General features: G+C 40.7%; 1 protein-coding gene across 1 annotated transcript in view; it reads right to left on the bottom strand.

The window, feature by feature from the left end:
* Positions 1 to 8,535: 8,535 nt before the first annotated feature.
* The window catches only part of WTAP (WT1 associated protein), an 81,883-nt gene continuing 64,971 nt past the window's right edge, over positions 8,536 to 25,447 (bottom strand). Inside the window, exon 8 of the mRNA XM_053711172.1 lies at positions 8,536 to 9,870. Coding sequence (XP_053567147.1) covers positions 9,305 to 9,870 — 566 coding nt within the window. The 3' untranslated portion in view covers positions 8,536 to 9,304. The remainder of the gene's footprint in view (positions 9,871 to 25,447) is intronic.

Genomic DNA, 25,447 nt, shown 5'->3' with positions numbered 1-25,447 from the left:
ATACCCTAATTGGGCTATGGAATGAGAGTGAAGGACATGACACAACAGATACTGAGACATTTTTGGACAAAAAGATTAGGTTAAAATCTAAGTACATGCCTCCAATATCGAAATTTCCACAAATAGAAGTATATCTTAAAATGGTAATGACTGATTTCCTCAAACTAGACAACAATACTAAACACAATATTAGTAAAATTGAAGAACAAGCTCTAAAGGAGATCAATTCTTGGGAAGATGTCCTCATTAAGCCATCCGACAAAGGGGGCAACATAGTGGTATGGGAAAAAGACAAGTACATCATTGAAGCCAAACAACAGCTAAATGACAAAACGTGTTATAAATGCCTTTTCTCTAATCCAACAGAACAATTCTTGAATGAATACAATAAGCTAATTGATAATGCGAAAGATAATGACCTAATAAGTCAAAGAGAATACTCTTTTTTACAAGTAAAGACACCAAGAATTGCAACACTCTACCTACTACCCAAAGTCCACAAAAATAAAGAATCTCCACCAGGAAGACCGATAGTGTCAAGCATAAACAGCCTGTGTGAGCAAGCGAGCAGATTCCTTGATTTATACCTAAGGGAAATAGTCTGGACTTTACCATCATATACCAGGGATACGATGGACATCCTCAGTAAACTAAATGATTTAACATTAGAAGATGATTCAATATTAATTACATGTGATGTTGAATCACTATATACGTCAATCAAACATGAATATGGTTGTCAAGCAGTAGAGTACTTTCTTAGTATGCAATCAAGTGACAGAATGGAGCGCAATAAATTTGTGATAGAATTACTTACATTCGTATTAAAACATAATTATTTTGTCTTTAATGACTACTTCTATCTCCAAATACAAGGCACTGCCATGGGGTCATCTTGCGCACCCACATATGCGAACATATATCTTGGATGGTGGGAAAGAGAACATGTCTTTAATGAAAATCTAACAGCATATACGGAACACATCAGTTTATGGTGCCGCTATATTGATGACCTCTTCATAATATGGACAGGCAACGAAACACTCTTCAAGGAATTCATCTCCATTCTGAATCAGAACACAATGAACCTAAAACTGACCTACAATCTAAGTAGGGATAAAGTAGAATTTCTTGACATCTCAATCTATAAGGATGTGAACAATAAAATAAAAACGGATCTTTACAGGAAGGACACAGCAACCAACTCTATCTTACAATATGATAGTTGCCATGCTGAAAGTACCAAAAAAGCGATACCTACTGGAGAATTTCTGAGGATTAGGAGAAATTGCACTGATTTTGAAGTGTTTAACAAAAGAGCCAAAGAATTGAAAATAAGGTTGAGAGAAAGAGGATATAGCCGAAAAGTAATACGTGTAGCTTATCAAAGGGCTAAAAGAACTTTACGTGACTCCCTTTTAACTCCTAAGAACAAAATAAAAAGTAGTACCAACGAAATTAGATTTGTGACGACTTTTAATAACAACTGCACAAAAATATGTGAAATTCTGAACAAACACAGTAACATACTGAAATCAGATGAATCCCTATCGAAATGCTTGGGTAAGAGAATTTTAACCAGTTGGAGAAGAGCGCCCACCATTGGGAACAGACTGGTCAAGAGTCACTTTACAAGAAGAAATCCAAGTAATAGGAATATTACCGGAACCTATGCCTGTGGGAATTGCAGTTTCTGTAAATTTATGACAAACGAAAGGGAATTCACTACCTGTGTGGGCGACACTAAACGAATGCTCAGTTTTGCAAACTGTAAAACTAAAAATGTGGTCTATTGCCTTTTCTGTAAATGTGGAATGAAATACATAGGCATCACGACACGGGAACTCCGCGTCAGACTGGGAGAACACATTAATAGTATAAAAAACTGTGAAACAGACAGTAAGAAAGGCAAAACCCTAACACCAGTGGCGAAACACTATCTTCGCAAACATGGGAACAAACCAGATCTAAAAATTGCAGTCTTACAAGTAATTAAGACAGGCATTAGAGGAGGAAATGTGGAAAATATGTTGTTACAGGCTGAGTGCCGATGGATTTTTTGGCTGAAAACCTTAACACCACATGGATTGAACGAACAGGACGGATATAACTCCTTCTTATAATCCATACTAATAAAAATGAATTACGTGCTCATTTAAAGTCTAATAAATAACATTGACATTAGCACACTTCCTCTTTAATCTTGCTGTTATGATCCAGAAGAATATAGCAATTTCGCGAGACTTTAGTCTATGACCAGGTCTAACTGGATTTTTGCCACTAAGATTCACATTTTTGATATATCGTTTGAAAAGAAATAATACTAAAATACAATAATTTTTGATTCTGTTCTAATGCCTATCCTTTGTTGAAGCAATATAAGATTGATAGCAATAATCAACCAGGATATTTGCCACTTAACTAAGAGACTAACAATTGTATTATGTCCATTCCTTAGTGAAAACGTAAAATTACAAACCATTGACCTTATTCTCAAGTCTATCCTTTGTTGAAGGTTAAAAATACTGTAATTACATGTAACCAAGATTACTATTGTGAGACTTATTTTGGAGTATAGATGAGGTGTCAGTCTTTGAACCACGATTGAAAGTACATACAGACATCCCGGAGATACATTACACCAGTTGTCTCATCTATATTTTTGTAATCGGGTTCTTAACACACATATAATAACCATACATAACCCCCATTTATATCTGATCACCGTATATGAGAGTAACCCCATAATTTTTGATCAATAACGTCAAAGTTGTACTCTATAACTTCTGATAGTTGCTAATGATGGGAGTATATAAAGATAGATATTTGTAAGAAATAATCGCAGGTTTATTTTAACCTTTGAAACATTGGTAAGATCTCCCTTCCCGCAGATGTATTTACTGCATAAATTAATTTTAAGTGCGGAATTACTAGATATTACGCAATGCAGAAATCATTGTAACATCTTCATTTGATGATATTCACTGTCATTCTAGCGCAGATTGTATTTACAATCTTAAGCGCTGTCAATATTTTCCTGCCCCATGTGACTCTACTCGAATGATGTTATGTGGTATGGTAAACCATAGCCAATTAGAAATGACGCCCATGTGTACGAATGGGGAAAGGGGTGTGTAGGACTACAACCCCTTTGATTGGCCACCATACTATTTTTAAACAGTGAGGCTCTACCCAGTCGGGTTAGCCTTTGACAAAGCCCGGATAGGGCGAAATGCGCATCAGGCGCTTAATTGAGAGCTCTGCAACCTCATAGACGTTACTTAGCGCTACTTTGTATCCATTCTGTTATTAAATTTTGGAATTTCTGCTGCCATATACACCGCTCCAGTACTGCACAGCTTAGCATAATTGGTTGAGGCTTGTCCTCTTTAGTAGATTAGTTTTAGTGCAATCCGCGAGCATTTTATGGTGTTTTTGCAGCAGACCCATTCCCTTCTATGCTTATAGACTTTATACTTGGTTACATTGTTGCAGCTACGTCTTTAAGGATACTCTCCTAGGTTCACCAGCTCTACTGTACCACAATACAGCTTTTAATGCACTACACTGGTAGTCATTACTACCTTTTTAACTAATACAATTAAATGTTAAGTTTTACCTTACACCCACTGCATACTACCTCACTGTTCTATAATTGAATACTAAGAGTGCTCTGGTTATCCATTTTTTTCTTTGTTTATCTAATCCTAATCAGAGCCTGAACAAAGGACTGAATGTCAGGAAGCTCCGCAAGCTTCTTATGCAACAGTACCGATAAAAGCCGAGTTCTGTTCCCTTAGGAAACTGGCGGCAAGACCCTTATCCATACCTTCCTGGAGAAAGGCCAAAATCCTGGATATACCTTGACCTTGTGCCATGGGTATCCTCGTTCCTCACACCAGGACAAGTAGGTCCTCCACACCTTGTGGTAGATGCGTCTAAAGACCGGCTTCCTGGCCTGAACGAGAGTGTCAATCAATCTGTCCGAAAAACCTCTTTTGGCTAAGACTAGGCGTTCAATCTCCACGCAGTCATCCTCAGAGAATCAAGATTTTGATGTAGAAAAAGGACCTTGAACTAGCAGATCCTTGCAACAAGGTAACTGCCACGGCGGATATGACGACATCTCCACTAGATCCGCAAACCATGTCCTCTGCGGCCACAACGGAGCAATCAGAATAGTCGAAGCTTGCTCCTGCTGGATGTGGGTCACTACTCGAGGTAGAAGAGGCAACAGTGGAAATATGTAGATTAGGTTTAAGTCTCAGGCTACCGCCAAGGCGTCTATCAGTTCCCTCTGGGGATCTCTGGATCGCGACCCGTATCTGCGTAGCTTGCAATTGAGTCTGGATGCCATGAGATCTATTTCCGGCGTCCCCCATCTGCTTCAGATCTCCGCAAACATCTCGGGATGGAGAGACCATTCCCCTGAATGAAACGTCTGTCTGCTCAGAAAATCCACTTCCCAGTTGTCCACACCCAGAATGTGGATCGTTGAGAGCGAACAATTGTGAGTCTCTGCCCAATCCAGAATCCGAGATACTTCCCTCATTGTTAGGGAGCTTCTCGTCCCCCCTGGTGGTTTATGTAAGCCACTGAGGTGATGTTGTCCGATTTGAATCTGAAGGCTTGGCCCCCTCTGGGGTCATCCCAATTACTCAGAGCGTTGAATATCACTCGAAGTTCAAAAATATTTATAGGTAGACTGTCTTGTGCCTTTCTGGCACCCCAAATGGCTCTCCATCCAGATACTCGCATCTGTGGTTACAATCTCCCAGGATGGTCTCAGGAAGGAAGTCCCGAGACAACTGGCCTGGTCGGGTCCACCAAAAAATGGAACTCCCTCACCGGTCTGTCCAGAGATATCTGTTGGAATAAATCTGAATGATTGTCGTTCCATTGTCTCAACATGCACAGCTTAAGAGGTCTGAGATGGAACCTGGCAAAGGGGATGAAATCTATGCTGGATACCATGAGCCTGATTACCTCCATACACATGGCCACAGATACCCCGGACAATGTCTGCAGGGCTAGACAGACGCAAGCTTGCAACATCTCTGGTCTGTCAGAAATGTCTTCATTGCAGAAAAATCTAGTATCGTACCCAGGAACTCCACCTGTTGCTGGGGACCAATTAACTCTTTCCTTCGTTTATCTTCCACCCGTGGGATTGAAGTAGAAGCGCTCTCGAATGATCCTCCGCCAGACTGTAGGATGGAGCCTGGGCCAGGATATCATCCAGATACAGAGCCACTGCAATCCCTCTGGCTCTTGCTACATGCGAGAAGAGCTCCCAGAACCTTTGTACAGACTCTTGGGGCCGTTGCCAGACCAAACGGAAGGGCCACAAACTGGAAGTGCTGGTCCAGGAAGGCAAACCTTAGAAATTTTAAGTGATCCTTGTGGATTGGAACGTGAAAGTAAGCATCTTTCAGGTCTAGTGTCATGAATTGCCCCTCTTGAACCTGGGGCAAAATTGACCTGATCGTCTCCATCTTGAACGATGGGACTGACAAAAACTTGAATTGGACGAAACGTGCCCTTTTTTGGGACCATGAAAAGACGATTACCCAGAGTGATGAGAGATCACTCACACACCCCAGGAAGGTGTCTCTTTTTTGGTCTTGAAGAGATGATTGACAGGAGAAACCTGCCTCTGGGTGGATACGATTTGAAACCTATCCTGTACCCCTGGGCGACAACCTCCAGGACCCAAGGGTCTGTAACATCTCCCCTGCAGGCCCCCCCACAAAAAGAGATAGTCTGCCCCCTACCTGGTCAAAGGACGGGTCGGGCCGCCCCTTCATGCCGACTGACTCGGCGGTCTTCTTGTTCTGCATGGACTTGTTCCAAGAGTTTGCTGGCTTCCAAGATCCCTTGGATTACTCAGATTTTTTGCGGAAAGCTGCTGAAGCTGAGACTTGTCTGCACGAAAGGGATGAAAAGTAGATCCCTTAGGTTTGGCTTTCTTATCCTGAGGTAAGAAGGCACCCTTGCCATCCGTGAATGTAGATAGGATAGAATCCAGGCCCGGGCAAAACAAAACCTTCCCCTTGAATGGTAGGGAAAGCAAGCGAGACTTAGACGTCATGTCAGCAGAGCACGATTTTAGCCACAGAGTCCTGCGAGCTAAAACAGAAAACCTTGACCATTGCTGATAGTGCGTCACACTAATAGGTAGCCGCACCAGCCACCGCAGCAACTGCCGCTGCCGGTTGGAAAACGAACCCTGTCAGTTGGAACATCTTCCGCAACATGGACTCCATCTTTTTATCCATGGGTTCCTTAAAAGAGGAGCTATCCTCAAGCAGAATGGTCGTTCTCTTTGCTAGCATGGAGATTGCACCATCCACCTTAGGGACGGTTCCCCACAGTTCAAGCTGCGCGTCCAGAACGGAGAAAAGCTTCTTAAAAGAAGACGAGGGAGTAAAGGGCAAACCCAGTTTCTCCCATTCAGTCTTAATAATCTATACCATTTTGATAGGAACCGGGGCACTGGGGCACTACCCTGTCCTCGTAAACCCTATCCAGTTTAGGGATTGAAGGTTCCTCCGGGAGTTTCGGTTCTGGAACCTCCAGCGTAGCAAGCACTTCAGCAGGAAACGCAAATGCTCCATCATAAATTTGAAATCCGCGGATGGAGGCCTAGAAGTAGCAGATTCCAACCCAGAAGAAACATCCTCCGATAAGTCGGAGTTGTCCTCCTCAGCGGATAATCTGTCCAAGATATCCAGCAAAATCGAAGACCCCTGAGACGGATAGCAGTGCCGTACCTTCCGCTTGTGCTTAGGACAAGGCATTGCATTTATGGCCACAGAAACCAACGTCTGCAACTGATCGGTGAAGTCTGGAGGCCAAAGGGCCCCTCCCACGGGAGGGTTAGTAGTGCCCTTGGGAACTGCTTGTGTAATTGGAGATGCTTGTAGGGAAACCTCGCGGGTCGGAGAAACCTCAGGGCTCTCAGGGTGGAGGGCTCAGTCGTACTAAATACTTTATTCTTTTTGGAAGTAGTAATATTGTCATAACATGTGGAACAGAGCTGTAACTGCGGTTCCACCGCAACATCCTCACAGTATACATAGTTAGTAGGTTTAGATAAAGGAGTATCCTCCAAAATATCCTCCATAGCTTGCGCCTTTATTACAGACTTGATTACTGATTAAATGGCACCTTTATATCCCAATGGCCGGGGCACTCACCACCTCCAATGACCTGGACTACAAGAAACAGCTTTCGTCTCCTCCGAACACAGGTCGAGAAAGAGGAAGTTACTGAGGCCACACCTGGGCACATGGAGTGCCATGCAGGACCGCCCCTGCACTGAGCGAGAGACACGCCAAAAAAGCCTGCCTCAATCTCTCTCTAACTGTTCCACAGTGAGAACCTCATCTCACACAAGTGCAGCAAAAAACACAAACATTATGTATATTAATATCCCCCCTGTTCCATAACCCCCTTCTGAGGGTACTACCCTAGATTCTATACAAATAAAAGGAGTCACACTGTGACCCTGTCTTCTTGCGTTATCACACACACACATATATATATAATGAAACTATCTTACCAGAATCAACAACGTGGAACAGGGACACGGCCCTTCAAATGTGACAGGTTAATAGCGTCCCTCCTGACAGACTTGAGAAAATAAAAGCAGGCAGCGAAACCCGTCCACAATGATTGCTTAAGGAGCTGTTAATATGAGTTGGGATGGTTTCGCAGAAGTACTCCCCCTGCATCTCCGTACTCTAACTTTCACCCATGCTCTTACTGAGAGGCTGACAGGACTACTTAAAACGCTAGTCCCATTGTGAAGAGTACTACCCTCCATAAGAGACTACTCTGAATCTTCCGTCACTTCTCTGCAAAGAATGACTGGGGGATGAGGGAAGTGGGGGAGGTATTTAAGCCTTTGTCTGGGTTGTCTTTTCTTCTCCTGGTGGCCAGGTTCTTATTTCCCACAAGTGAAGAATGAAGCAGTGGACTCTCCTCCCCTTTAGATGGAGAGAGACACTAAAGATAAAATTAACTTTCCTGATTGTGATAGAGCATGCCGTTTTAAAGAGGCTTTCCAATTAGCATTTAGTGCAGTTTTTTTTCTATAAATACTTTGAGGCTCCAGATGTGTGCAAGAGTACAAAGGGAATATATATGTCTGTGAATGGCTAATAGCTATCCATATGATACAGGGGGCCAGTTAATTTAAGTAAATTTAGAAATTTGTCAAAATCTACCGCTCATTTAAAATTCTGAGTGTGATTGCATTATCTCTTGTTGATTATGCATGTTTTCTGTATTTAATGGTCCTTTAATATTTGTTTGAATCCAAATGTATGCAACTGTGTCCAGACCGTCATCTATAAAAGAATTGTTAAGTCCCAAATTGAAAATAAGACAAAGCTACTTCCATCTAGGTCTGAAGCAGAATAACATTAAGCCTACTATATTTTAGTTCACATTTTTTATTTAGATTTTTTTTTTATAAAAATGCAATGTGAAAATGTTTATGCATGTACAGGCAATATAATGAAATAAGCCTTGTGTGATGACATTGTAAAATCTTTATTTTGGTTTGGTCAGTACAGGCAAGATAATAATGAAGTCACAGTCATATGTATAAACAAGATACAACTTTTTTTTTATTTTTAAATTGAGTAACTGTGCACACAAGTCTCGATCATTCAGCCAGAAGAGGAGAAAAAGAAATATGTACAGATATGTTAAAGAGGAAAACTGCAATTAACACGGACACTACCACAGGACTGGTCTACAGGTCCAAGTTGGTGAATAATCTAAACTACTTAGTCAACTTTGGCAGCCAAACCCTCACAATACCATGAACAGTTCTTGATTAGGTTTAAATATGATGAAAACATAAGAATGCCCTGACACAGCAAAGCATTGTTTTGCTAGAACAGTTGTACAGACATTAAATGTTGAGTTTCAGAAATAGTTTAATCGTTTTAACTTTTCATTATTAACTTACATAAAAAAACTGAAGTCTAAACAATGTGTGTGAGTGTGTATGTATTATATATATATATATATATATATATATATATATATATATATATATAATTATACACACACATACACTTTTTTTTAAACAATTTCCAACTTATTAACTGTTAAAATGTCCAACTTGGCAGAGGTACTACTTTAAGCAACAATTAAAGGGGAAAACCTCAGCAAGGCAAATATGACAAATTATGTAATATTAATGGACAGAATGTCTTGTGAAAGTAAATGCCGTATAAAAAAAAAAAAAAAAAAGTAAGTCTCAAAATAAAGTATGTTTTCTTCTTTCTTACAAAACAGCGTTTACATTGGAGTCCAGGCCATTCTGAATGTGACGTGAGCTGACAGTTCTGCTTTTACCACTCATGGGCTTCTCCTCCTGAGAGTCATGATTGGAGTCTGTGTCATTTGAATGATGTGTGAGAGAGTTCTCACTGCCAGTTGGAGAATCTACACTTTCATAGCCAGTACTAAGTTGATTCAAGTAGCTGCTACCACTTCTACCAGTTCTGTCTCCTGAGTGGTTTGAGTGCTTGCCCTCATTGCCTGGAGATGCTGGAAAGTCCTCTTCTGTGCTGCTGCCCTCCCTATAAAGCACAGCTGAACTATGAGTTCTCTGATGGGAGGAGCCACCATTGCTAGGGCCATTTGGCAGTCTGTTGCAGTCTTTCCCAGAAGGTTCTCCCTCTTCTTTATGCTCTGATTGAGTCCTAGTGTTACCTGAGTTTTGAGATTGCTGCTGTTGGAACTGAGATAATTGTTGTCTGGTCTCTTTAAGTTGCTGTTGCAGAACTAAGATAGTGCTCTGCATACCCTCCACCTCCTCATCAAGTTGGATGATGAAATCATTCAGTTCTGTGTGACAAAAAATACAAACTTAGTCACAGTATGCAGAAGTGAATGCTTTTTGTTAAATACAATTTCAATACATTGCAGTCATTTAGAACTGACACAAGATTGATTCACAGGAGCATGCATTCAAAAGGCAGAGGTAAATGGTCAACCCCCCCCCCCCACCACCACCTTTTTTTCTTTTATTGGAACATATCAGCAATACATAAACATAATTTATGCTTGCCAGATAAATCCCTTTCTTTCTGGATAGGGAGAGTCCACGGCTTCATTCCATACTGTTAGAGAATATAACACCTGGCCACCAGGAGACGGCAAAGACACCCCAGCCAAAGGTTTAAATATCCCTCCTACTTCCTCATTACCACAGTCGTTCTGCAGAGGGAACAAGGAAAAGTAGAAGAAACATTATGGTATAAATGTTATAAATTCCCAGAGGGGGAACTTAAAAGGGCGCGCTGATATATTGGAAAGATAAATAATAATGATTGGTATATATTTCTTAATCGGATGTCTAGATAAAATCTGCAATGGTAATACCAAAAAAGAAAGAAGTTAAAAGTTCACCCAAAGGACGATTAGCCGGTGAATACAAGATTTCCTTGGTCTGAACTGGAGACAGCTCCTCTTGTTCCCGGTGCAGGGGACAATCTAAATATTCAAAGAAAAGAAAGAGGGCGCCTCATAGTGTAAGTAGGTCTTGAGAATGCCGTTTGAGGTATAAGATGAAAGGCTTACCGGATAGTGTTGCACCGTACTCTTGACTGGTGCCAGCAGGCGGGCTAACACTTAACATAACACTTAACAGTGGTTAGTACACTGGTTTGACTCATTAGTCAGCTGGGTCTTGAATTTCTCTGGATCGGTCTCAGCCGTGCTCCAAAAGGTAGCCACTCCGTGGGTATAGACTCAGTGTAGCGATATCCCTTATTGAATCTCCATAAGGCAATAGATCATGAAACAACTTCTAAGCGGTTTAAGATAAAAATGATTTTATTCTTATCACTGCAACGCGTTTCTCGACCGTGTAAACTGGTCGTTTCCTCAGGCAATGCAAACTGAATCCGTAGTCACAATCTCCCAGGATGGTCTTAGGAAGCATGTCCCTCGGGACAGATTATCTGGACAGAGCCACCAAGAGAGCAATTCTCTCGACCGGCTGTCTAACACAATCTATTGAGACAGATCTGAATCACCGTTCCACTGCCTCAGTATGCACAGTTGTAAAGGTCTGAGATGGAACTTGGCAAAAGGAATGATGTCCATGCAGGACACCATGAGACCAATCACCTCCATACACTGAGCCACAGGGGGACTCAAGGTGGTCTGGAGGGCAAGACATGCTGAAGTTAGCTTGCAACGTCTCTGATCCGTTAGAAATATCCTCATGGATATGGAGTCTATTTTAGTACCCAGGAATTCCACCCTGGTACTTGGGATAAGAGAACTCTGTTCCAAGTTTATCTTCCATCCATGTGATCGAAGAAGACTGAGAAAGGACTCAGAATTCTTCCGCAAGACAAAAGGATGGTGCTTGCACCAGAATATCATCCAAGCATGGGGCTACTGCAATACCCTGAGTTCTGGCAACAGCTATAAGAGTCCCCAGAACCTTCGTAAAGATTCTTGGAGCATTAGCTAGGCCAAATGGAAGGACAATAAACTGGAAGTGCTGGTCTAGGAATGCAAACCTCAGGAACTGAAAGTGTTCCCTGTGGATTGGAACATGAAGGTAAGAGTCCAGATCTATAGTGGTCATAAACTGGCCTTCCTGAATTAAATGAAGGATGGACCTTATTGTCTCCATCTTGAAGGGACACTGAGAATTTTTTTTAAGCACTTTAAGTCCAGAATTGGGCGGAAAGCTCCCTCCTTCTTTGGGACCACGAAAAGGTTTGAATAAAAGCCCAAACCTCTTTGTTCGATAGGCACCATGACAACAACTCCTAGAGGAGGATAGATCCTGAACGCACCCTAGAAAGGCATACCTCTTTTCTGGTCTGGTAGACAAATTCGAGAGAGGGAATCTGCTCCTTGGCGGATGAGATTTGAAGCCTATCTTGTATCCCTGAGATACCACCTCCAGGACCTACTGATCCTGTACGTCCTTGAACCAGGCGTCTGAAAAAACAGACAGGCAGTCTGCCCCCTACACAATCCAATCCTGGATCAGGGGCCGCCCCTTCATGCCGATTTGTTTTTGGCGGGCTTCTTATTCTGCTTTGATTTATTCAAGGACTGAGCCGGCTTCCAAGTATTCTTGGGTTGCTCAGGCTTGAAGGAGAATAGATATTGGGATTTGTCAGAACGAAAATTAGAAGATTATCGCCCCTTAGACTTGTTGTTCTTATCTTGCGGTAGGAAGGCACCCTTCCCTCTGATAACCGTAGAAATAATGGAGTCCAGGCCTGAACGAAATAAAATCTTTCCCTTGAAGGGAAAATAAAGAATATCCTCAATGAGTTCTGACAAAGAGTCGCACCTGTAGGTAGCCGCTACGGCAACTGCAGCTGCCGGTTGAAACAAAAATCCTGTATGTTGAAACATCTTTCGCAGAAAGGTTTCCATTTTCTTATCCATCGGCTCTCTGAACGAAGAACTATTATCAAGAGGTATAGTAGTACGTTTAGCAAGCGTAGAGATAGCACCATCCAGCTTAGGAATGGAGCCCCACAAATCCAGTTGAGAGTCCAGGACCATTTTTTTTTTTTTTAAATAGATGAGGGGGAAAAGGAAGAAGCAAATTCTTTCCCATTTGTTCTTAATAATGTTTGCCATCTTAACCGGCACAGGAAAAGTAAAAAGGAACTTTCCTGTCTTCGTAAACTCTGTCTAATTTAGTATAATAGGTTCCTCAGGCAGCGCGGCCTCTGGAACCTCTAACGTAGACAGAACCTCCTTTAATAAAAAAATGCAAGTGGTCAATTTTAAATCTAAAGGACAGTTCCTCCGCAGCAGGAGGCTTAAACGCTAAGGACGCCGACCCAGAGAGTTCACCCTCTGAGGCTACAGAGGTTAACTCATCATAGGATAACTGGGTCATAATAGCTAAATCCGATAAATATTTAGATGACTCCTGGTCAGGAGAGCTATGTTTAATCTTTCTCTTGCGTTTATTAGAGTGAGGTAAAGCACTGAGGGCCGCAGACACCGCCGCTTCTAACTGCACAGCAAAGTCTGCAGGAAGAAGGCCCCCTCCGGATGGAGGATTAGATGTGCTACGGGGAACTGCATGTTGAGTGGATAATGTAGCAAGGGTAGTAATCTTAAAGGACGCCGAGTCCTGAGAGGTAGATGGCTCAGAGGAACTAAGAGCCTTAGCAGACTTGTCTCCCTACTTAGACTTTATAACGGTGTTAAAGGGACATTAAACCCACATATTTTATTTCATGATTCAGATGGAGAATACCATTTTAAACAACTTTCTAATTTACTACTATTATCTAATTTACTTCATTATCTTGATATTCTTTCATGAAAAGCATATCTAGATAGACTCAGTAGCTTCTGATTGGTGGCTGCACATAGATGCCTCATGTGATTGGTTTACCCATGTGCACTGTTATTTCTTTAACAAAAACATAATTTATGTAAGAACTTACCTGATAAATTAATTTCTTTCATATTAGCAAGAGTCCATGAGCTAGTGACGTATGGGATATACATTCCTACCAGGAGGGGCAGTTTCCCAAACCTCAAAATGCCTATAAATACACCCCTCACCACACCCACAATTCAGTTTAACGAATAGCCAAGAAGTGGGGTGATAAGAAAGGAGCGAAAGCATCAAAATAAGGAATTGGAATAATTGTGCTTTATACAAAAAAATCATAACCACCACAAAAAAGGGTGGGCCTCATGGACTCTTGCTAATATGAAAGAAATGAATTTATCAGGTAAGTTCTTAGATAAATTATGTTTTCTTTCATGTAATTAGCAAGAGTCCATGAGCTAGTGACGTATGGGATAATAAATACCCAAGATGTGGAACTTCCACGCAAGAGTCACTAGAGAGGGAGGGATAAAATAAAGACAGCCAGGGGGGCGGAGTTTATAGCTGAAGCGGCAGGACGCATCTGAGAGGAGCTCCTGACTTTAATTCATTTTCATAGCCACTATTTTAGGATATTTCCTTAAAAATTTAAGAATTCCCATACTTTATAACAGCCTGAAGAATATTGAAGATCAGACCTGTATCGGGATTGCTAACTGCCTATGTTCTTTGGCTGAGTCATGAAGAGAGCGCCATTGCTTGCAGGGCCTTCATCTTTGTGACCAGGGCTGCCGCATGTTACCCCCCCCCGGGAAACTGGGTTACCAGGCAGATATTTAACGCTGCCCCAAAATTAGTGGAGAGAGATTCTACTAAAGCTACACGCAAGAAAAGTTAAAAAGGGACTTGACTTGGATTGCAAAGATATCTACACTTGAGCAGACCAGATGGATTCTAAGGCCCGTTTCATAATGGAGTCCGTGGCCCGACTGCTCACTGAACATTACGAGAAATTGTCACAAATATGGTCCGACGAAGTACATAGTCTCCGTACACTTACTCTACAAATTAGTAATCGGAGTACTATAGCTAACGGACAAAACGAGCAAGTAAGCAGAGGAGGTGATTCTCATGTACACTCTACAGACAGGGAGATGCCTACCCCACATGGTCATGAGCCAGAGAAGGATCTTGTCCCCAGTATCTCCCAGCAAGCTACACTACTTGCTCCTTCTACTACGCAACCCACATTGTGGAAAGGAGACGCCATAAAACGGCGTGGAGAGCGAGTTACAGAGACCGGGGTCAGATCTCCGGGAGCAGAGAAAGGTATCATTGCCAAGGCACCACTTCACCTGTCTAGCTCCTCAAGCCAACCCTGGGGCAACTCAGAGGAGACAAGCGATGTCCACAAAGATATAAGAGCAAATATGGAGGAAGCCTCAAGTATTATCCAGGTAGAACCCTCGCTCAACCGACTAACCGTCTGGATCTCATCAGGCTGTCATGGTTCCCTTAGAGATTTGCCCTCCAGACATCGGCTTTATTTAATAGCAAGGGCAGATCATTGGTACACTCTCAGAGACATTAAGGCAGGTATCGGCTGATCGGATCCTATGATGAACTTAATTAGCGGGACTGTCCTCCTGCATGTTCATTTCCACTATCAAAACTCTTTATCCGGGAGCTATGTTTACATTTATAGTGTGCCAGTGTACATTTTGAATAGACATTAATTGTTCCAGACTTAGTCAGGTTGACTATTTCATTTACCAGTTTTCCTTTGTTCACTATTTTGTCTCCTACATGGCTATTTATATGCAATATGGTTGCTATATGTTCTGGAGTTTGTTCTGGGTATATATTGTAGTCCTGTGGAACATTATGCTTGAATTCTAATGCCTATATCTATGTATGTTCATCGTTGCTGCAAACATATTTTACGATTACATACAGATGCCAGGTTTCACCACTAGAGGGGAGTAAAGTTTTACCTATAACTTTAAAAGTGTCCCACTACCCTCCCAGCTCTATTCACTCTAGAACAGCACCTAGAATGTGGCAGCTACACTCTGGTAAGACATGGAGTAATCTCAACAAACACACTACTTATATTCCTTAGTTCCCTAATATGCTATTGGTAGCAATATTAATTAAGTCTGCAACGTTCTAGTTCTTCTTGCCACATTGTTGTTGTCCCTATCACCATCTGTCCTGCTGCACCCTCTAGAATACCTTAACTCTAAGAGTGGCCTGATCCCTTATATTATTTTCTCCCCCAAAATCTCATTACTCTGGTCCAGGAGGCCCAAAAGTGGCCCCCTTGTGTCTTATGATCTTTCAAGGGGATACATCATAATGGGAGCGCTTAACTTCTTTTATGCTGTAATGCAAATTTGTATTATTATTTGATTTGATAAGTTACTGCATGTTTAGTTGTTTTATGATTTCCTTTCTTTTCTCTTTATGCTTTTTGAACATTGTTATTTCTTATTCTAAATAAAGCTCTTTGGAAAATTTAAAAAAAAATAAAAATAAAAAAAAAATAAAGACAGCCAATTCCGCTGAAAAATAATCCACAACCCAAAACAAAAGTTTTAATCTTAATAATGAAAAAAACTGAAAATAAAAGCAAAAGAATCAAACTGAAACAGCTGCCTGAAGTACTTTTCTACCAAAAACTGCTTCAGAAGAAGAGAAAACATCAAAATGGTAGAATTTAGTAAAAGTAGGCAAAGAAGACCAAGTTGCTGCTTTGCAAATCTGATCAACAGAAGCTTCATTCCTAAACGCCCAGGAAGTAGAAACTGACCTAGTAGAATGAGCCGTAATCCTTTGAGGCGGGGATTTACCCGACTCCACATAAGCATGATGAATCAATTCTGATGAAAACAATTTCTCTACTAATGTTGTTAGAATTCACAACCTTAGGTAAAAATTTAAATGAAGTCCGCAACACCGCCTTATCCTGATGAAAAATCAGAAAAGGAGATTCACAAGAAAGAGCAGATAACTCAGAAACTCTTCTAGCAGAAGAGATGGCCAAAAGGAACAAAACTTTCCAAGAAAGTAATTTAATATCCAGAGAATGCATAGGTTCAAACGGAGGAGCTTGTAAAGCCCTCAGAACCAAATTAAGACTCCAAGGAGGAGAGATTGATTTAATGACAGGTTTGATACGAACCAAAGCCTGTACAAAACAATGAATATCAGGAAGTATAGCAATTTTTCTGTGAAAAAGAACAGAAAGAGCAGAGATTTGTCCTTTCAAGGAACTTGCAGACAAACCTTTATCCAAACCATCCTGAAGAAACTGTAAAATTCTAGGAATTCTAAAAGAATGCCAGCAAAATTTATGAGAAGAACACCAAGAAATGTAAGTCTTCCAGACTCGATAATAAATCTTCCTAGACACAGATTTACGAGCCTGTAACATAGTATTAATTACTGAGTCAGAGAAACCTCTATGACTAAGAATCAAGCGTTCAATTTCCATACCTTCAAATTTAATGATTTGAGATCCTGATGGAAAAATGGGCCTTGAGATAGAAGGTCTGGTCTTAACGGAAGAGACCAAGGTTGGCAACTGGCCATCCGAATGAGATCCGCATACCAAAACCTGTGAGGCCATGCTGGAGCCACCAGCAGTACAAACGAACGTTCCATTAGAATTTTGGAAATCACTCTTGGAAGAAGAACTAGAGGCGGAAAGATATAGGCAGGATGATAATTCCAAGGAAGCGACAACGCGTCCACTGCCTCCGCCTGAGGATCCCTGGATCTGGACAGATACCTGGGAAGTTTCTTGTTTAGATAGAGGCCATCAGATCTATTTCTGGAAGTCCCCAGATTTGAACAATCTGAAGAAATACCTCTGGGTGAAGAGACCATTCGCCCGGATGTAACGTTTGGCGACTGAGATAATCCGCTTCCCAATTGTCTACACCTGGGATGTGAACCGCAGAGATTAGACAGGAGCTGGATTCCGCCCATACAAGTATCCGAGAAACTTCTTTCATAGCCAGAGGACTGAGTCCCACCTTGATGATTGACATATGCCACGGTTGTGACATTGTCTGTCTGAAAACAAATAAACGATTCTCTCTTCAGAAGAGGCCAGAACTGAAGAGCTCTGAAAATCGCACGGAGTTCCAAAATGTTGATTGGTAATCTCGCCTCCTGAGATTCCCAAACCCCCTTCGCTGTCAGAGACCCCCATACAGCACCCCAACCTGTCAGACTCGCATCTGTTGAGATCACAGTCCAGGTTGGACGAACAAAAGAAGCCCCTTGAACTAAACAATGGTGATCTATCCACCACATCAGAGAGTGTCGTACATTGGGATTTAAGGATATTAATTGTGATATCTTTGTATAATCCCTGCACCACTGGTTCAGCATACAAAGCTGAAGAGGTCGCATGTGAAAACGAGCAAAGGGGATCGCGTCCGATGCAGCAGTCATGAGACCTAGAATTTCCATGCACAAAGCTACCGAAGGGAATGATTGAGACTGAAGGTTTCGACAGGCTGAAACCAATTTCAGACGTCTCTTTTCTGTTAGAGACAAGGTCATGGACACTGAATCTATTTGAAAACCCAAAAAGGTTACCTTTGTCTGAGGAATCAAGGAACTCTTTAGTAAATTGATCCTCCAACAATGTCTTTGAAGAAACGACACAAGTTGATTTGTATGAGAATCTGCAGAATGTGAAGACTGAGCAAGTACCAAGATATCGTCCAAATAAGGAAATACCGCAATACCCTGTTCTCTGATTACAGAGAGAAGGGCACCGAGAACCTTTGAAAAGATCCTTGGAGCTGTTGCTAGGCCAAACGGAAGGGCAACAAACTGGTAATGCTTGTCTAGAAAAGAGAATCTCAGGAACTGATGGTGATCTGGATGAATTGGAATATGAAGATATGCATCCTGTAAGTCTATTGTAGACATATAATGCCCTTGCTGAACAAAAGGCAGAATAGTCCTTATAGTCACCATTTTGAATGTTGGTATCCTTACATAACAATTCGATATTTTTAGATCCAGAACTGGTCTGAAGGAATTCTCCTTCTTTGGTACAATGAATAGATTTGAGTAAAACCCCAGACCCTGTTCCAGAACTGGAACTGGCACAATTACCCCAGCCAACTCTAGATCTGAAACACATTTCAATAACGCCTGAGCCTTCACTGGATTTATTGGAATGCAAGAGAGATAAAATCTTCTCGCAGGCGGCCTTAGCTTGAAACCTATTCTGTACCCTTGTGAAACAATGTTCTGAATCCAAAGACTGTGAATCAAATTGATCCAAATATCTTTGAAAAATCGTAACCTGCCCCCTACCAGCTGTGCTGGAATGAGGGCCACACCTTCATGTGGACTTGGGAGCTGGCTTTGACTTTCTAAAAGGCTTGGATTTATTCCAGACTGGAGAAGGTTTCCAAACGGAAACCGTTCCCTTAGGGGAAAGGTCAGGCTTCTATTCCTTATTTTGAAGAAAGGAACGAAAACGATTAGCAGCCCTGTATTTACCTTTAGATTTTTTGTCCTGAGGCAAAAAGGTTCCTTTCCCCCCAGTAACAGTTGAAATAATAGAATCCAACTGAGAAACAAATAATTTATTACCTTGGAAAGAAAGAGAAAGCAAAGTTGACTTAGAAGTCATATCTGAATTCCAAGTTTTAAGCCATAAAGCTCTTCTAGCTAAAATAGCTAAAGACATATACCTGACATCAATTCTAATGATATCAAAGATGGCATCACAAATAAAGTTATTAGCATGTTGAAGAAGTTTAACAATGCTATGAGTATTATGATCTGACACTTGTTGCGCTAAAGCCTCCAACCAGAAAGTGGAAGCAGCAGCAACATCAGCCAAAGAAATAGCAGGTCTAAGAAGATTACCTGAACATAAATAAACTCTCCTTAGAAAGGATTCAAGTTTCCTATCTAAAGGATCCTTAAAGGAAGTACTATCTGCCGTAGGAATAGTAGTACGTTTAGCAAGAGTAGAGATAGCCCCATCAACCTTAGGGATTTTGTCCCAAAACTCTAATCTATCAGATGGCACAGGGTACAGTTTCTTAAACCTTTGAGAAGGAGTAAATGAAGTACCCAGATTATTCCATTCCCTAGAAATTACTTCAGAAATAGCATCAGGGACAGGAAAAACTTCTGGAATAACTATATGAGTTTTGAAAACCGAATTTAAACGCTTAGTAGATTTAGTATCAAGAGGACTAGACTCCTCCATATATAATGCGATTAACACTTCTTTAAGTAAAGAACGAATAAATTCCATCTTAAATAAATATGAAGATTTATCAGTGTCAATATCTGAGATAGAATCTTCTGAACCAGATAGATCCTCATCAGAAACAGACAAGTCAGAATGATGACGGTCACTTAAAAATTCATCTGAAATATGAGAAGTTTTAAAAGACCTTTTACGTTTACTGGAAGGAGGAATAACAGACAGAGCCTTCCTAATAGATTTAGAAACAAATTATTTTACATTAACAGGAACAGCCTGAGCATTAGATGTTGAAGGAACAACAAGAGGTAATGGATTATTACTAATGGAAATACTATCTGCATTAGCAAGCTTATCATGACATTCATCACAAACTACAGCCGGAGGAACAGTTACCACAAGTTTACAACAAATGCACTTAACTTTGGTAGAACCAGCATCAGGCAGCGTCTTTCCAGAAGTAGATTCTGATCCAGGGTCAAGTTGAGACATCTTGCAATATGTAATAGAAAAAACAACATATAAAGCAAAATTATCAAATTCCTTAAATGACAGTTTCAGGAATGGGAAAAAAATGCCAATGAACAAGCCTCTAGCAACCAGAAGCAATGAAAAATGAGACTGAAATAATGTGAAAAAAAGGTGGAGACAAGAAAGACTCCCACATTTTTTGGCGCCAAAAATGACGCCCACATTATTGGCGCTAAGTACAACGCCTATATTTTTTGGCGCCAAGTATGACGCCACATCTGGTGACGCCGACAAAAATAACGCCCACATTGTTGGCGCAAAAAAATGTCTGAACACAAAAAACGTCAAAAAAATGACGCAACCACGAACAACTTCCGGCGTCAATTAGGGCGCCGGAAATGACAATTTTTGCGACAAAAATGACGCAATAAATTGAAGCATTTTCAGCCCCCGCGAGCCTAACAGCCCACAGGGAAAAAAGTCAATTGAAAAATTTTAAGGTAAGAAAAAATAATCCTTCATATGCATTATCCCAATAATGAAACTGTCTGAAATAAGGAATACTGATTACCCTGAATCATGGCAAATATAAGTTTAAACACATATATTTAGAACTTTAAAAATAAAGTGCCCAACCATAGCTTTAGAGTGTCAAATAAAATAAGACTTACTTACCCCAAGACACTCATCTACATATAGTAGATAGCCAAACCAGTACTGAAACGAGAATCAGTAGAGGTAATGGTATATAAGAGTATATCGTCGATCTGAAAAGGGAGGTAGGAGAAGAAATCTCTACGACCGATAACAGAGAACCTATGAAGTAGATCCCGTAGAAGGAGACCATGGTATTCAAATAGGCAATACTCTCTTCACATCCCTCTGACATTCACTGCACACTGAGAGGAAAACCAGGCTTCAGCCTGCTGCGAAGCGCATATCAACGAAGAATCTAGCACAAACTTACTTCACCACCTCCACGGGAGGCAAAGTTTGTAAAACTGAATTGTGGGTGTGGTGAGGGGTGTATTTATAGGCATTTTGAGGTTTGGGAAACTTTGCCCCTCCTGGTAGCAATGTATATCCCATACGTCACTAGCTCATGGACTCTTGCTAATTACATGAAAGAAATATATCTAAAGAATGAAGCAAATTAGATAATAGAAGTAAATTGGAATGTTGTTTAAAATTGTATTTTCTATCTGAATCATGAAAGAAAATTTTTGGGTTTAATGTCCCTTTAAGGCATGTGGAACATAATTGAGTGGGTGGAAAAACCACAGACTCCTCGCAATATAAACAGGTATGATTTAGTACAGAAGGAGTACCTTCTAACATGTCAGAGTCCTCCATAGCTCAGGTTATACCCACAGGAGGACACAAATAAAAAGTTGTTTTTTTTTAATAGAAAACTGCACCTTTATACTCCCAATGGCTGGGGCATTCACCACCTCCTAGACCCAGACAGTTAACAGAGGAAACACTCTCCTCAGGTTCAAGTCTCAGCCGGAATGGAGGAAATGAACATAGACCACACCCGGTCACATGGAATGCAAGACAGTACTTCCCCTGTTATTACAAGTACAGCAATAATAGGAGCTGTGCAACACTTCAAAAACGAAAGTGAAACTTAAAAAGTGAAACCCGTTTGTTCCAGCTAAAAACCCACAATTAGCCCAGGAAAAAAAAAAATAAATCACACAAAGCAGCATGTTGATAGTGCACTGATTAATTAACCCCAACTGTTCAATAAACCCCCTTCAGAGGATATTAAAGGGACAGTCTAGTATAAATTAAACTTTCATTATTCAGATAAGACTTAATTTTAATCAACTTTCCAATTTACTTTGATCATCAAATTTGCTTTTTTCTCTTGGTATTCTTAGTTTAAACTAAACATAGGCAGACTCATATGCTAATTTCTAAGCCTTTGAGGGCTACCCCTTATCACATGCTTTTTAAATCTCTTTTCAACACAAAGACAGAAAGTACAAGTGGGCCATATAGATAACACTGTGTTCAGGCACAGGGGGTTATTTAAGATTTAGCACAAAACAATGCTAAATTTAAGACAAAAGATAATAAACAAACAGTCACAGTTATATGATCAGGGGGCTGGAAGAAGGTTCCTAGATACAAGGTAATCACAGAGGTAAAAAGTATATTAATATAACTATGTTAGTTATGCAAAACTGGGGAATGGGTAATAAAGGGATTATCTATCTTTTAAAACAATAACAATTCTTTGGTAGACTGTCCCTTTAACCCTGGATCCTATCAAGGTATAAAGGAGCCACACAGTGACCCTATTATAGCTTTTTATGGTGTATAAATTGAAACAATCGTACCCCCAGGATCCATGCTGTGGAACAGAACACAGACTCTCAAATGTGACAGTCTTATAGCAGCTCTCCTGACATGGACTTGAATGAGAGAAAGCAGGCAGTGAAACTCGTCAAAATTGATTGCTTAGGAGCTGTTAGCAGTAGTCTGGATGGTTTAGCAGAAAAATTTTCCCTGCATCTCCAGACTCTTTCACTCTCTCACTGAGAGGTTGACATGACTACTTCAAACTTTAGTCCTATATCGAAGGGCAGATACCCTTTTATCAGGACTCTCCGAATCTTCTGCCACTTCTCTGCCACCTCCTAACGTGACGAAAGGCAAAGAATGACTGGGGTAATGAGGAAGTGGGAGGGATATTTAAGCCTTTGGCTGGGGTGTCTGCCTCCTCCTGGTGGCCAGGTGTTGTATTTCTCAACAGTAAGGGACTCTCCCTATCTTAGGAAGGAAATAAGAAAATATAGTTCAGCCTGAACATTTCCTTAACATTTACATTTGATTCTTCCCTATATAATAAAAAAAACTAACCAAAAAACTATATGTACACATACACACCATATCATCTCCCTCTCACAATCCATCTCTCTCTCTATATCTCCTAGGATTACCCGGATAAATCTGACATTACCTAAGCAGCTGATTTATTGTAATTCCCCTTCTACATTTTTTTTTTTGCGTCTGCCAGGGTGGCTCAAGGAAGGCCCCCCGCAGATCCTCTGGTATCCACCCTACGTGAACCTTGGGGAATGAGGCAAATGAATCCCCAGGCGGAGGCAAAAAAAAAAAAAAAAAGATAGTGAAGATTTGTGGATTACAGTGCAGCGTATATGTTTGATGCGGTGACTCGATGCACTAAGAAGATTTATCATGTACTATCGGTCTTTACCCACAGCCGCTTGGGTAATGTCAGGTTTACTCGGGTAATGCTAGGATTGCACAATTTCTTACTTCACCCGCAACATACATACAGTGGATATAAAGTCTACACAACCCTGTTAAAATGTCAAGTTTCTGTGATGTAAAAAATATAAGACAAAGATAAATCATTTCAGACCTTTTTCCACCTTTAATGTGACCTATAAACTGTACAACTTAATTGAAAAACAAACTGAATTATTTTAGGTAGAGGGAAATAAACAAAAAAAACTAAAAATAATGTGGTTGCATAAGTGTGCACACCCTCTTATAACTGGGGAAGTAGCTGTGTTCGCAAAAGCCATGGTACGCAGAGAGCTTCCAAAGCATCAGAGGGATCTCATTGTTAAAAGGTATCAGTCAGGAGAAGGGTACAAAAGAATTTCCAAGACATTAGATATACCATGGAACACAGTGAAGACAGTCGTCATCAAGTGGAGAAAATATGGCGTAACAGTGACATTACCAAGAACTGGAAGTCCCTCCAAAACTGATGAAAAGACTAGAGGAAAACTGGTCTGGGAGGCTGCCAAGAGGCCTACAGCAACATTAAAGGAGCTGCAGGAATTTCTGGCAAGTACTGGCTGTGTGGTACATGTGACAACAATATCACGTATTATTCATATGTCTAGGCTATGGGGTAGAGTTGCAAAACGGAAGCCTTTTCTTACGAAGAAAAACATCCAAGCCCGGCTAAATTTTGTAAATACACATCTGAAGTCTCCCAAAAGCATGTGGGAAAAGGTGTTATGGTCTGATGAATCCAAAGTTGAACTTTTTGGCCATAATTCCAGAATATATGTTTGGCTCAAAAACAACACTGCACATCACTAAAAGAACACCATACCCACCGCGAAGCATGGTGGTAGCAGCATCATTCTTTGGGGCTGGTTTTCTTCAGCTGGAACTGGGGCCTTAGTCAAGGTAGAGGGAATTCTGAACAGTTCCAAATAGCAGTCAATATTGGCACAAAAACTTCAGGCTTCTGCTAGGAAGCTGAACACAAAGAGGAACTTCATCTTTCGGCATGACAACAACCCAAAGCATACATCCAAATCAACAAAGGAATGGCTTCACAAGAAGAAGATTAAAGTCTTGGAATGGCCCAACCAGAGCCCAGACCTGAATCCGATAAAAAAATCTGTGGGGTGATCTGAAGAGGGCTGTGCACAGGAGATGCCCTCGCAATCTGACAGATTTGGATTGTTTTTGCAAAGAAGGGTTTACAAATCTTGCCAAGATGTGCCATGCTGATAGACTCATACCCAAAAAGACTGAGTGCTGTAATAAAATAAAAAAGGTGCTTCAACAAAGTATTAGTTTAAAGGGACAGTCAAGTCCAAAAAAAAACTTTCATGATTTAAATAGGGAATGTAATTTTAAACAACTTTCCAATTTACTTTTATCACCAATTTTGCTTTGTTCTCTTCATATTCTTAGTTGAAAGCTAATTCTAGGAGGTTCATATGCTATTTTTTTTAGACATTGAAAACTGCCTCTAATCTAAAAGCATTTTGAGCACTAGAAGGCATTAGTTCATGTGTTTCATATAGATAACATTGAGCTCATGCACGTGAAGTTACCCTGGAGCCAGCACTGATTGGCTAAAATGCATGGCTGTCAAAAGAACTGAAATAAGGGGGCAGTCTGCAGAGGCTTAGATACAAGGTAATATAATGCATTGTATGTGGTCATGCATAAAGATCAGACAACTGTGGTTTAAAGTTAACTTCTGGATAAATAAGTTTTTGGAGAAGGGGATAACGTTATCAGATTTTCATTGTTTTATATTATGATCAATTACATACTAATATTAGTGCGCAAAATTTAAATTAATTCGGTAATTTTGGCTACACGGAATCTTATATTAAGAAGCTGGAAAGAATCTAAAGTTCCTAGTATAACAGATAGTCAATAAAATATATGTTCAAATGACCTTAGAACTAGATGATATTAAACTATTTTCTGAGCCACGTGTGAAGGCTTTTTTTCTAAAATGGAAAAAAAATTATCCTAGCATGGCCAACTATAGTACAACTTCAATTTATTGCGCCCCATTAGGAACTCTGAAATCCTTATTTCTTTGGTGGTGGATGTTCTCCCTC

The sequence above is a fragment of the Bombina bombina genome, chromosome 4 (genome assembly GCF_027579735.1).
Source record: "Bombina bombina isolate aBomBom1 chromosome 4, aBomBom1.pri, whole genome shotgun sequence".
NCBI lineage: Eukaryota > Metazoa > Chordata > Amphibia > Anura > Bombinatoridae > Bombina > Bombina bombina.
This window is presented reverse-complemented; position numbering and strand designations above follow the sequence as displayed.